Here is a 12,029-nt window from a genome sequence, read left to right as displayed (position 1 = left end):
CTCACAACCACTTAGTGTCCAGTCCTGGTTTCAAATAGTCCATACATATGCTACATTATATTATGATGGCTCTCACCCTGCCCACAGCCCCTCCCATGTTGCACTGGTATGCAAACAGCTGACCAGCGATGACACTGCACATACAGGCCTCAGTGGACCTGCCATCCACGGGGACATTTAAACTTTAAAGGGCCAAAGTGGACAGCTGGGTGTGTTCATGCTGCGTGGGAGTGTGTGCTGTATAAGCATCCTCATTCACTCACACACCTAAAGACATAAGACACTCAAGGACTGTACCATCTGATCTCACACTTTATTGAACTTTGAATAACTTTAATTTTACCTGCCAAAGACTCAAGAACCTTTGAGGCTTAAAGGATAAACTATCATCTACAAGCTTTGAGTCGACCATCCCTTCAGGAGCCATGGGTGCATTTATTGCCAAGATGCTGCTCCCTACAGTCAGCAGCCTGGTGTTCCTGCCTACAGCCAGCGTGGCCGCCAAGAGGGGCTTCCACATGGAGGCCATGGTCTACTTTTTCACCATGTTCTTCACTGCGGTGAGAAACTGTTGCTGTTCTTTAATCTCAATGATCTGACAAGCAGTTAGCTGTGTTGAACTGTGAATGGGATGATGTGAGAGTGGTTAATATCCCTCCTGAATGCTGTATTCCTGCAGATCTACCATGCATGTGATGGACCAGGTCTCTCCATCTTGTGTTTCATGAGATACGACATCCTGGAGTACTTCAGTGTTTACGGCACTGCACTCTCAATGTGGGTCACACTTATAGGTGAGTCCTGCTACACAGAATGTGTTCTGGCTTGACTAGTTAATAGCAGTATTCAACATTTCTACATGTATCTCTATACAGCAAATATGTTTTTTTGGATTGATCTTTTTCACTCCAGTCTATTTCGGTACCAAATATTTAAAGGACACAAGCAAGAGATGAAAAACAAGCTCGGTTTGCAGCAGTTGGTGATAACACATGTTCAGGCTTTGCACACAAGTGCTCATGAAGACTTGCACATACAGACATAAATACATTTGCTTCTAACTCCCACCTGATCCCCCAGAGGTTTTGCAACAAGGGCTTTAAATCACGTGCTGCTAAGAGCCAAATGCCCTGACAGCTGATTTAACTGATGGGGTCCTCCTGTGTCTGTGGGAAGGCTGCCAGTAAAATATTGATCCATTTTCTTTTTGTCACCTTCATTTAATCAGGAAGGGAAATTCTTAAAATTAGAACTTCTTTTGCAAGATGGTCTTGAACCATGATAGGACGCATTCAATCTTGAAATTATTTATATAAAACCTTTAATGTTTAATAGTGCAGACAAACTGTGCTGTAGCTTTCCTTAGTTATTTTAAAATTGTGTACTTAACTGCATTTGCTGATGATTTCTTCTACTAATTTCAGAATTCTTAAAACCTTTTTTTCTTAGTTTAAAAAGATCAGGTCTGTTGTTAAATTCAAACACAGTCTTTACAATGTTTAGTTGTGAACATGTTCCTGAAGAGTTTATGGGCCTTATAGCTAATTTTAAGAAAAAAATTGTAAATTGCAGTCTCTATCAGAGTAAAAAAGTATGATAAAATGTAGCATGCTTCACAACCAGTGTTGGGATGGTTACTTTTAAAATGTATTCCATTACAGATTACAGAATACATGCCCCAAAATGTATTCTGTAACGTATTCAGAATACGTTACTCAATGAGAGTAACATATTCTGAATACTTTGGATTACTTAATATATTATCATGCTTTTTACAACTACATGAATGTACTATTGCTGTGATTTATTACTGCTACTGAAGGTCCGCGGCTCCGAACCGTAGTAAAGGGACCTCTGACTAATACGGCGGGTTCCGTGTCGGGCTCGTAGCCGAAAAATAGCTTTACTTTGTTGTCTGGGTCAACTTTGCTTGCGAGAGACAAAGAGAGGCGTTGAAAGGCTGCTCCAACGGAACTTATTGTTTCGGAGGAAAACACGAACACAGTGTACAGTCGAGTCTTAATAGCTTACTTACAACTGGGCTCGTCAGGCACTCTTCTTGGCTGCAGTGGTTATTATTATATTTACATGCTTCCAGCTCCTGTTTTTGCTCGATGACAGCCCGTACTTTTCCACTTGCCTTTTTCTCCCTCCTCTTGCTCACAGACACATAACGTGTATGGCAGTCCATTCTCCCTGCAGCACGGACTACACTGCCCATGATGCTACATTCTTTAGGGCTATGCCTGTAGCATTCTGCCTATTAGCTTAGCACAACAACAACAACAAAAAGGCGCTCTCTCACCCAGGAAACACGCAGAGAGAGAGCGTCACCCTGTAACCATGGCAACCGTAACGCTGCCGCCTGGAACAACAGAACGTAGCTGTCAAACAAACCCAAACAGTCCTGACCCGCGACAATATGAAACAGGAAAGTACCGCCGTGTAATCCATTTATTTCAACAAAGTAACTGTATTCTGAATACCACCTTTTTAAACGGTAACTGTAATGGAATACAGTTACTCATATTTTGTATTTTAAATACGTAACGGCGGTACATGTATTCCGTTACTCCCCAACACTGTTCACAACAGGACTTCGTAAACCAAACTCAGTCTTTTGTAGACAGTTGGTGGTAAAAACATTGCAGGAAATGTTCAGTTCAGCCTTTTTAATCTTCTTTCCTTATACACGTCAATCTGAACATATTGTTCACACCTCACATCAGTGGTTTTATGAAATTTTGCAGTTCCTATCTATGTATTAGTGAAATTTTGGTCCTGAGTTGATCAAATTTAGCCCAACAAGAGAATAAACTTCATCTGTAATCCCTACTTGGCAAATGGTGCAGTACCTCTACAGTATAATGATTTTATCCATGAGGGAAAGAGTTTGAAATCCTTCATCTGCTTGTCTCAGCTCTGGGTGACTTTGATGAACCCCAGCGCTCCACTATGACTATGTTTGGAGTGTTAACCATCGCTGTGAGGATCTACCAGGACCGCTGGGGCTACGGGATCTACTCCGGGCCAATCGGATCAGCTGTCTTCATCATTACTGTCAAATGGGTTAGTGGCAAAGAAATGGCAACGTGTATTTCAAATATTTTTCAGTGTTTCTTCTACTCTATCTCCTCCTCTACCTCTTTATTCATTATCTCTACCTTGAATAACTTCACCCTTTCTGTTATTCTGATGTGCTCTTGTGTATTTCTTCTTCTTTTCGACTAATCCATCCATTCCTTGTACTCTTTCCTTTCTTTGCTATCCCCTGCACCTTTCTTCTTCGCCTTTTGCACTTTCTCTTTTTTCTTTTGTGTGAAGTCTGATGTGTGAATATGATTGTGATGAACTCCTGCTGTTGCAGCTGCAGAAGATGAAGCAGCTGAGGGCGGTTTATCCAGAGAAGACAGTGTACACGCAGCAGGTCGGTCCAGGCTGCTGCTTCGGTGCTCTCGCTCTAATGCTGCGCTTCTACTTTGAGGTGACTGCCGCCAAATCACAAACAGATATTTAATAAAAACATACAGAATACTAGAACAACTACTTAAAGAGTCTGAGGTTTTATCTTCTGTCACAACATTTTGTGTTGTTCATCGATATCCGGTTACATACTGAAAGAGTGTGATGTTTTCACTCCACAGGAGTGGGACTACGCCTATGTCCACAGCTTCTACCATCTGTCTCTGGCTGTTTCCTTTGTGCTGCTGCTGCCAAAGAAGAACCGCTATGCAGGGACGGGAGAGAACGCTGCTAAGCTCAGCTGCTTCACTCTCTGCTGCTGTGTACGTTTCGTTTATACACACTATAGAAATCCTGCAGTAATGAGACTTTCAGTTATTTCATCTTTAAGTAAAATGAGCTTGTTCCAGTCTATCTTATACTGGGGTGCAATACAAAGACGTTTTATGAGATGTGTTTCTCTACAATGGTAGAGAAGGTGGGTGTGGCTCAGGAGGTACAGCAGGTCATCCAGTAATCGGATGGTTGGTGGTTTGATTCCTGGCTGCTCCTGTCTGCATGCCACAGTATCTTTGTGCAAAACACTGAACCTCAAGTTGCTCCTAATATGTTCACTGGAGTGTGAATGTGTATGACAGAAAGCTCCTACACTTAGAAAAAGTGCTTCTTATGATTGCCTGTTTGAATGAGTCTTGTAGCATAACGCTCTTTGAGTGCTCAAGCAGAGCAGAAAACTATATAAGAACAGTCCATTTACCATTTATTTTGGTGGTGGTGCCCTGACCAGCGGTTCCAGTAAAAGCCGCAGGTTTCTGGTTGACTTTGACAGACCTGTCTGAATAATGCTATAAACAGAGCACCAGGCCACAGATGCCAAAATACAACTTCAGTGTAAGCGAGCGGCTTACGAGAGCGAGAGTAGGCTGATTCTTTCAATGACTTTATGTTCATTCCGGTAAATAAGGTCTGCGGTTAACACGACATTTTTATTCTATGTTGTTGTACAAAATAGAAATACGGCCATAAATACGCCACTGCTTTTATATGTCCCCAAGAAGGTGTTTGCTGAGCAGCTAAATGGAGTCCGTTTATCACCCATGATTAGCATTTTACCTCTTGGGACGGTTTTTACGCTTCAAAAAATCATATATTAGAAAGTAGTGACAGATTGGGGAGAATATACTGACGAGCAAAACCTGTAAGTATATACTTTTTTTTTCCAATGAGCTTATTTTCTGGGATAATCCAAAAGCCTATAGTCATGAGAGTATGAAAAAAGAGGGAAACTGGACTTCCTTTGCTTTGCAACATTTGTGACATTTCACCTCTTAAATACTTAGGACTCAAATGTTTCTTTTTCGAACTGAAGAAGTCTTTTAAATGAGAAGCCAAACTTCTTCAAACACCTACAGAAGTCAGTTTGCCTTTTATTTTAAGGCTCTCAAAACTACCTCAATGAATGAGAATGTACACAGACAAGTGTATCAGAGTATGTGTTATTGTTTTTTGACAAGGGGACCGATGTGCCACTACCTTCAAAATAAATATCACCCCCAAAGGCCTTTATTAAACACCAACAAGAAAGCTGGATGTGTTTGACAGCCTTGGAGGTGATCACTTCAGCTTTTTTTAAGCTCATGTCCTTAATTTTGCTCTAATCCTGTTACCTAATTATTCTTACTGCAGACCATGTCCCCTGGTTCTTCTAAAGAGAAGAAAGACAAGAAAGACAAACCGAAAAAGAAGTCATCTGGGACTGTGTGGACGGTCCCCACAGAAAAGCCGTGGGCACGAGGCTGTAGCACCCCCACCCTGCCTCTTTATAACCCCCCTCCATCCACACCTGTCAAAGGGACCAGTATCAGCAAGCTCAAAGAGATGAACGGCTGGAAGTGAACCCAAAAACATACCTACATGTCAGTGTGCGTAAATTCATGCAGAAGATCAGGCGTAGATAGAGGTCAACTGGAAAATCACCAAATAACTGACAGTCGAATGCTGATAGACTCGTATATGGCTGGTAAGTTAATCTACTTCAGCAGGAAACCAACAATCATGTGGATGTTCCCTTCTACTCCAAGAAATCATTTTTGGCTGGTAGATTATTTAAGGTCAGCAGCGACTTTAGGAATCCACCAGCAGATAAAGAAAAAAAAAGTACAGAATTAGGTCTCTGGTGCCCTCAGAGACCCGATAAAAAACCCAGCTGTCTGAAGCTGAGGACAGGCAGCACGCTACTAAAGAACACACGCAGCACAAACAGGGAGACGGTGGCTGAGACAAGCCAGTAAAACTGACTGGAAAATTTATGAGAAGAACAAACAGGCAGATGGTTTATCTCTCCAAAATATATAAATTGTCTTTAGAAATGTTCCTCAGGGGAGACCCTTCGTCTGCTCGCCTCTGTCTGCCCTGTTCCCCTCCTCTTTTCTCTTTCCAGTCTCTCTCAAGGAAAGGAACCACGTGGCCTGTGAGAATTATAAGATTGTAAAGCACCTTTTAGCATTTTATGCATCTTTGAGGTGCCAAATATGTCATGTGGAGCATCAGTGACGCAAAGCAGAGGCCCAGACATCAGTCTGAAGTGTAATGTGTTTCTGGAGGTGCAGATGGACTCTGACTGGACAGCTTTGACTATATTTGAACATGTGTAATATACTGTTATTTATTATAATATGAAAGGTTCAATACTTCGTATGAAGTGTTTTTGTTTTATAATGTTTCTAAATGAAAATAAAAAAGTCAGGACTCTGTAACTTGTCTTTATGGACCGGGTGGAACTTTATCATAATGCAGTGATATGTACTTTACAGAAGCAAATCATTGACAAAAGCCCTGAATGGCACATACTTCAAGGATCTCTTCAGTCTAGCAGCACTAATCTAATTCCAATCCCACATATCCCATTCTGCTTTCACTTCAGGAGTACAAGGAGCCATGCGTCCAAGCACGTCACCTGCCCCAAACACTACCCAAAGACTACAAACGTGCTCAGCGTATCTTAGACAAAACAGAGAATCTACCTCCCCTCCACCAGGGAATGTTTTGAGCTGGGGCCAAGCCGCCAGCTCCTGTGCCCAGAGAAAGGTGCTTTTGTCTGGACTCAGAAACCTGGCTGGCTGGGCCACCGGCACCTCCTGGCTGGCTGCACGTCCCGGCCCTGAGCGGAGAGTAACTTGAGCCTTTTATTGCACAAGCGTGAAGCACTTCTCAGCTCCTTTACAACCACTGTCTGTGCCACACTGCTCTGCAGAGAGCCCACACACATTCAAGACTGTATGACTACACTTGTGAAGGCTTTATACTATTCACAATCCCTGATCCAGCTAACAAACTTTATACATTAAGTTACCACCTGAATTTTAATCTTTACAAGGCCTAACATTTGCAGAATACAAGTAAATCTGAGCTTTTTACAGACTCTCGGGTGATGTGGATCATACACACTCACATCGTCTGAACCTCAGTCTGCCAGCTCACAATCATGATCACAATCATCACTGTAAGCCTTGATTGACATTAGCGTGACCATGTCCTCCGCCCCACACTCCACGGCAGAGTGGAATTTTAACGTCCATTGAAACGTAATGAAAAAAAAACATCTGAACAAATGGAAATTACAACTTTTAGGCCAGAAAGCACAACTTTTCCCAGAATTAAAAATGCTGATGGAAATAATAAGCATTATTAGTTTTTATTAGATCCAATTAAACACCAGAGTGGATGGCGTGAAGCAACTGTGACAGACTCTGGTATGTGTGGTATGTTTGTGATTTTAGCTATGCGGTGTTGGTACTTTCTGTGGTGAGACAGCAGCCTTTGTGCCACAAGTCCTTTCTCTGCGTCAGCTGTTGCCACAGCTGCTGTTAATGCCGCGAGGTCAGCTGCCTTGTAGAGACAACAACAGAGCTGCAGCCATAACATGTCTCCACTGCCGATCACCTGTAATACAATCAGATTTAATCCTTCTGTTGAAGTGTCTTGATGCATTCTCAATCATCCAGGAAAGTAAATCTCCAAAAGTTGAATCTGTTCATCTGGACGTAGCATTTTGTGGGAGAAACGTTTCGTCACTCATCCAAGTGACTTCTTCAGTCTCAGCTGACTGCAGGTTTCCCCAAATCTTATAAACAGTACATTTGCATAATGAATGAAACCAGCCCACTGAAGGAACAATGGGCTGTGAGGTCAGTTCCTTAATCATAATTATGCAAATTCCCACTTCTGTTGAAGTATGGTGTGGTTAGGCTAAATGGAAAATTAACCATCAACATGTAACATATACAGTACTGTAAAAAAAAAAAAAAAAAAAGTATTTGACTAGTGTGTGACTATGACTTCTAACAAAATGATGCATTCTCATAAATTTCTAATTAATTCATTAATTAATTACATATAAGTGAGAGCCAGTGAATGCCACAGTGTTGCTTCTTGAGTACATGGACACTGAGGTGGCTGAGGGGTGGCTGTATCGGAAGGTTGGTGGTTCGATCCTTGGCTCCTCCAGTCTGTATGTCAACTATCCTTGGGCAAGATACTAACCCCAAGTTGCTCTCTGATGCATCCATCGGCGTATGAATGTGTGTGAATGTATTTAGAAAAAGCACTAATTACAGATAAAGTGCTTGTGAGAATGGGTGTGATTGGGTGAATGTGGCATGCTGTATAGAGCGCTTTGAGTACTCCGGGAGAGTAGAAAAGCGCTATATAAGAATCAGTCCATTTGCCATGATGTTCCACCTAAGAGACCTCAGGTACACCAGAGGTATAGGAAAAGAGAATTGGTAGGCATATGTGCTGTGGAGGCAAATTTTAATTTGTGCCCTCACATTCAGACTCAAGATATGAAAGCTCATCCATATGTTCTATCACCTGAGAAGGGGTTCCCTTCACCAAGGAAGCAGAAAAGTGACAAAAAGCAGCAGGTACACAATTCCCACAACTACTTTCAAATTGCTAGACAGCCTCGACAACTAGTCATGTTCACAATCGCATGTCATGTAAGACAAAAAATTAGCAACGTTACCCCCATTATCTAAGACATCAGTATTGTTGTTCTGCTTTTTAGAATAGCTTTCTGAAAAAACTTGTGACAGCAGAAGTGTTTGGACAAACCAGCACAGACCACTCCATGTCCTCAGACAGCTGTCAGTCAACACATATGGCTCCCAAAGGGATTTTTGTGAGGAAATAATACCATATTAGATGTGCTGTGGCACATGTTTGGGCTTTGGATTAGAAAGGATCAGGTTTCAGACAGCATGGCTTCAAAGAGCGGGTGGTTTTACTGTATATGGGCAATAAATCAAGTTATTAATGTTCAATCAAAATGAGAAATAAGTGGAACTGAAACTAGTTTACTATTCATGTTAAGTCACATGATTCTGTGCAAATCTGTGGTTTGGCTGTGACATGTGGAACTAAACTCCTGACTGTGAACAGTGGCACACAGTTTTTCACCTTTAACCCTGTTCAGCATGGGTTCACTCGAGGAGACGCTCACCAGCACTACACTTTCACCAAAGCACCTGTTTGTTGTCGCATAAAGCGATCACACTCTATGTCAGGCATCCAATATCATCCTAAATTACGCCTGAATTAGTTAAACAAATTACATTTATAGATTTGAGAGAAACAGAAGCCTAAATTTTGTGTAATGCCAAATATAAAAGAAGATATTACCAGTCCAACATCATGTGAAAATGCCATACTAGGATATTATGCCTCTGCTGCCACCTATTGCACCTACCTGCTACAGTACATGATCATTAAAGGACAATACCACTGTGCTTTAGATAAATGTTGTTACCGTTGATTTAGAGTTTAAGTAACTGTTGTTGTATGATGCAATTTAAGACTATAAACCATTAGCAATATGTTTTCTCATTGTCTGTCTTGTGAACATAATATTGAAGAAGGGCTTTAAACTAGGGGTGATCGTGGCTCAAGAGTTGGTAGTTTGTCTTGTAATCGGAAGGTTGCTCGGTCGTTGTGTCCTTGGGCAGGACACTTCACCTACCGACTACTGGTGATGGCCAGAGGGGCCAATGGCGTGATATTGCAGCCTCGCTTCTGTCACTCTGTCCCAGGGCAGCTGTGGCTACAACTGTAGCTTGCCTCCACCAGTGTGTGAATGTGAGAATGAATGAATAGTGGAATTGTGAAGCACTTTGAGGGTCTCGAAAAGCGCTATATAAATGCAATCCATTATTATTAGTTTCTTGTCTTTCTCACAAAAATCTTCCTGGACTTATGAATAAACTGATTAGATTTTACTAGTCAAAAATTAAAGTCGGAGGCCACTTTGACCTAACCAAACACATTTCAGTCAGGTCCTCCTTTTTATCTGTAATAATTTATTTTGCCTGTATGCACTCCAGTTAAGCACAGAACAGAGCACATACCAGTTACAACAAAAGTGACATTCATTAAGAGAGAAACAGCACAGCTGTAGGCAGACTAAGTTTAAACAGCACACCCTATATCTGACTATATGACAGCTGTACTTTCGGCTATAAGCAGACCAATCACTCACTCTGGGCTAGAATTCAGTTCAGCTGATCTTGCAGTTTGACTTTGTGGCCTCCCAAAACTAACCCCATACTTGATTTTTGGTCATAACCCAATAACTTTTGCACTAAATATGAGAAAATTTCAATTTTACAACTGTTTGTTGAACATTAATAACTTGATTGTGACATTTAATTATCAAAAGGTCTGGGACCAATTTTACAGTAACATCATGTTTTGCAAAAGCATTTTTGCCACTAATTAGAACATTAGAACAGGTCATTAGAACAGGTCATCTACTAATTATTTTAGAAAGATCCCTGGCTTCTCCAGTAAATTTGTCTTAGTGCCCTTGAGCAAGATACTGAAACGTAATTTAGACCTAAATGCATCCATTAGAGTGTAACTGTGTGCTTAATAGATACAAACTCCATAAAGGCATACAACAACATGCTGTATGAACCACATTGAGTGCACAATTAGAGTATAACAATGTTTTATAAGTACCAGTCCATGTAACATTAATTAATTACATAACTCAGGAACAAAGGGGGAAACCACATTACATTTCTGGTCAGATACTAAGCTGGGCAACATTAATCTTTAGAGCCCATCTCCAAACCGTAAATACTATAGAAGACCTGTGTAGAAACACCATCTATATTTTAGAAATCATAGCTGTATTTGTAGCAGCAGCTATATGTATTAAACTTTAGGTTCATGTAAAGGTTTTATTCACAAAAAATAAACACGCCTAGTATCCTTTATGTTCTTCACAAACAGACATGAAACTGCAGTTTTCTAATTTTTATTTAGCATCTTCATATGAAGGGTTTGTTGTGATGTATCCAGGTAAAAAAATCCTAGAAAAGTGATCCTGTTCATCTGACGGCAGTATTTGCAGTGAGATAAACACCGACCCCTGCTGGCCAACAAAAAGAATGTCGTCTCTGAGACCAAAGAAGTCATTTCAATGAGTGATGAAATGTTTCTCCTACTAATAAACGCCACATCTAGATGAACAGAATCACTTTTTACTTAAGGCGCATGAACCGTTCTACTTTTCCTGATTATAAGGAACACAGTTATACACAATTTTGTGCAGGGATGAACTGATACGTTGTTTGATATCAGCCTTGTTGACTGACATGACATTTACCTTTGCTGTGTCTCATAGATTTCGCTAAAGCAGAAGGAACGACTAAAAGAAAAAGTACAAATACAAAAATATGCACTAGCTATCAGTCAAACTGGGATTTTAAACTCTGATATCAATCTACAGCTGATGTATCTGGAAGCACGTTTTCATCGGGCACTGTTAAAAATGATTCTCTCGATCATCAAACTCCTGTGTAATTCTAAATTACAGGAAAACACAGCGTTACAGCTGATGATGGTTGTTCCACTCTCTGTATTCCTGCTGCCATTTCTGAGATGTGGAACCCAAACAGGCCAACTCTGCAGCACTGCATCCTCTCATGTTTACAGACGCACTGATGGATGGTAGGTGGTGTGTAGTGTGGCACGTCCCAGTGTGGTTTAGCGATGCAGTGTCAGGAATGAACGGCTGACCTGCTGCACAATAACACAGAACAGCTGTGAAGTCACTGCAAAAAAGATCAAAACTGATTTGTAGCTGAAAATTACTTAAATTATCTGAGTAGACTTTTTAAAGAACTGAACTTCTAAAATAAATGAAGTCCTGCTCGGTACCTGCAGGAGGCTCCTCACAGTTATCTGCATGTCCTCTTTGTTCACACACAGCTCCAGCTCCTTTCCTTCTTCACTTGGCTCTTTTGATTGGCTCGCTGTGCTCTCATTAGTCAGAGTCATGTTGCAGAGCTTCTCACTCAGTCTAAGAACAAAATTCAACACAAGACAACGAAAGACTGACTTTGTCAGCTACCTCAATGTCAGGTATCATCCAGCCTTCAAATTCACCTCTGTGTTTCTGACCTTTGTGGATCAGAGGAGGAGCTACAGGCCTGCATGGTTTCCATCAGCTGAGCTCTGATCGCTTGTCCTTTTGGGCTGGACAATACATCAGAGACCCTGCA

At 41.2% G+C, this 12,029-nt stretch overlaps 1 protein-coding gene across 1 annotated transcript; it reads left to right on the top strand.

Annotated features, from left to right (window-relative positions):
* Window positions 1–425: 425 nt before the first annotated feature.
* LOC134639498 (protein myomaker) lies at window positions 426–5,358 on the top strand. The gene is made up of 6 exons (XM_063490719.1): window positions 426–560; window positions 680–794; window positions 2,921–3,069; window positions 3,368–3,484; window positions 3,645–3,785; window positions 5,149–5,358. The coding sequence occupies exons 1-6, from the start codon at window positions 426–428 to the stop codon at window positions 5,356–5,358; spliced, it is 867 nt and encodes a 288-aa protein (XP_063346789.1).
* Window positions 5,359–12,029: the final 6,671 nt, after the last annotated feature.

The sequence above is a fragment of the Pelmatolapia mariae genome, linkage group LG12 (assembly GCF_036321145.2).
Source record: "Pelmatolapia mariae isolate MD_Pm_ZW linkage group LG12, Pm_UMD_F_2, whole genome shotgun sequence".
In the NCBI taxonomy this organism is placed as follows: domain Eukaryota; kingdom Metazoa; phylum Chordata; class Actinopteri; order Cichliformes; family Cichlidae; genus Pelmatolapia; species Pelmatolapia mariae.
The sequence above is the reverse complement of the archived record's forward strand: the minus strand, read 5'-3'. Positions and strand labels throughout refer to the sequence as shown.

Bases quoted from the DNA above. Each gene is read 5' to 3' on its own strand.
- LOC134639498 (XM_063490719.1), top strand. From the start codon at position 426: ATGGGTGCATTTATTGCCAAGATGCTGCTCCCTACAGTCAGCAGCCTG. The intron at 561-679 runs GTGAGAAACTGT...GTATTCCTGCAG, and splicing joins TCACCATGTTCTTCACTGCG to ATCTACCATGCATGTGATGG. The intron at 3,485-3,644 runs GTGACTGCCGCC...TTCACTCCACAG, and splicing joins TGCTGCGCTTCTACTTTGAG to GAGTGGGACTACGCCTATGT.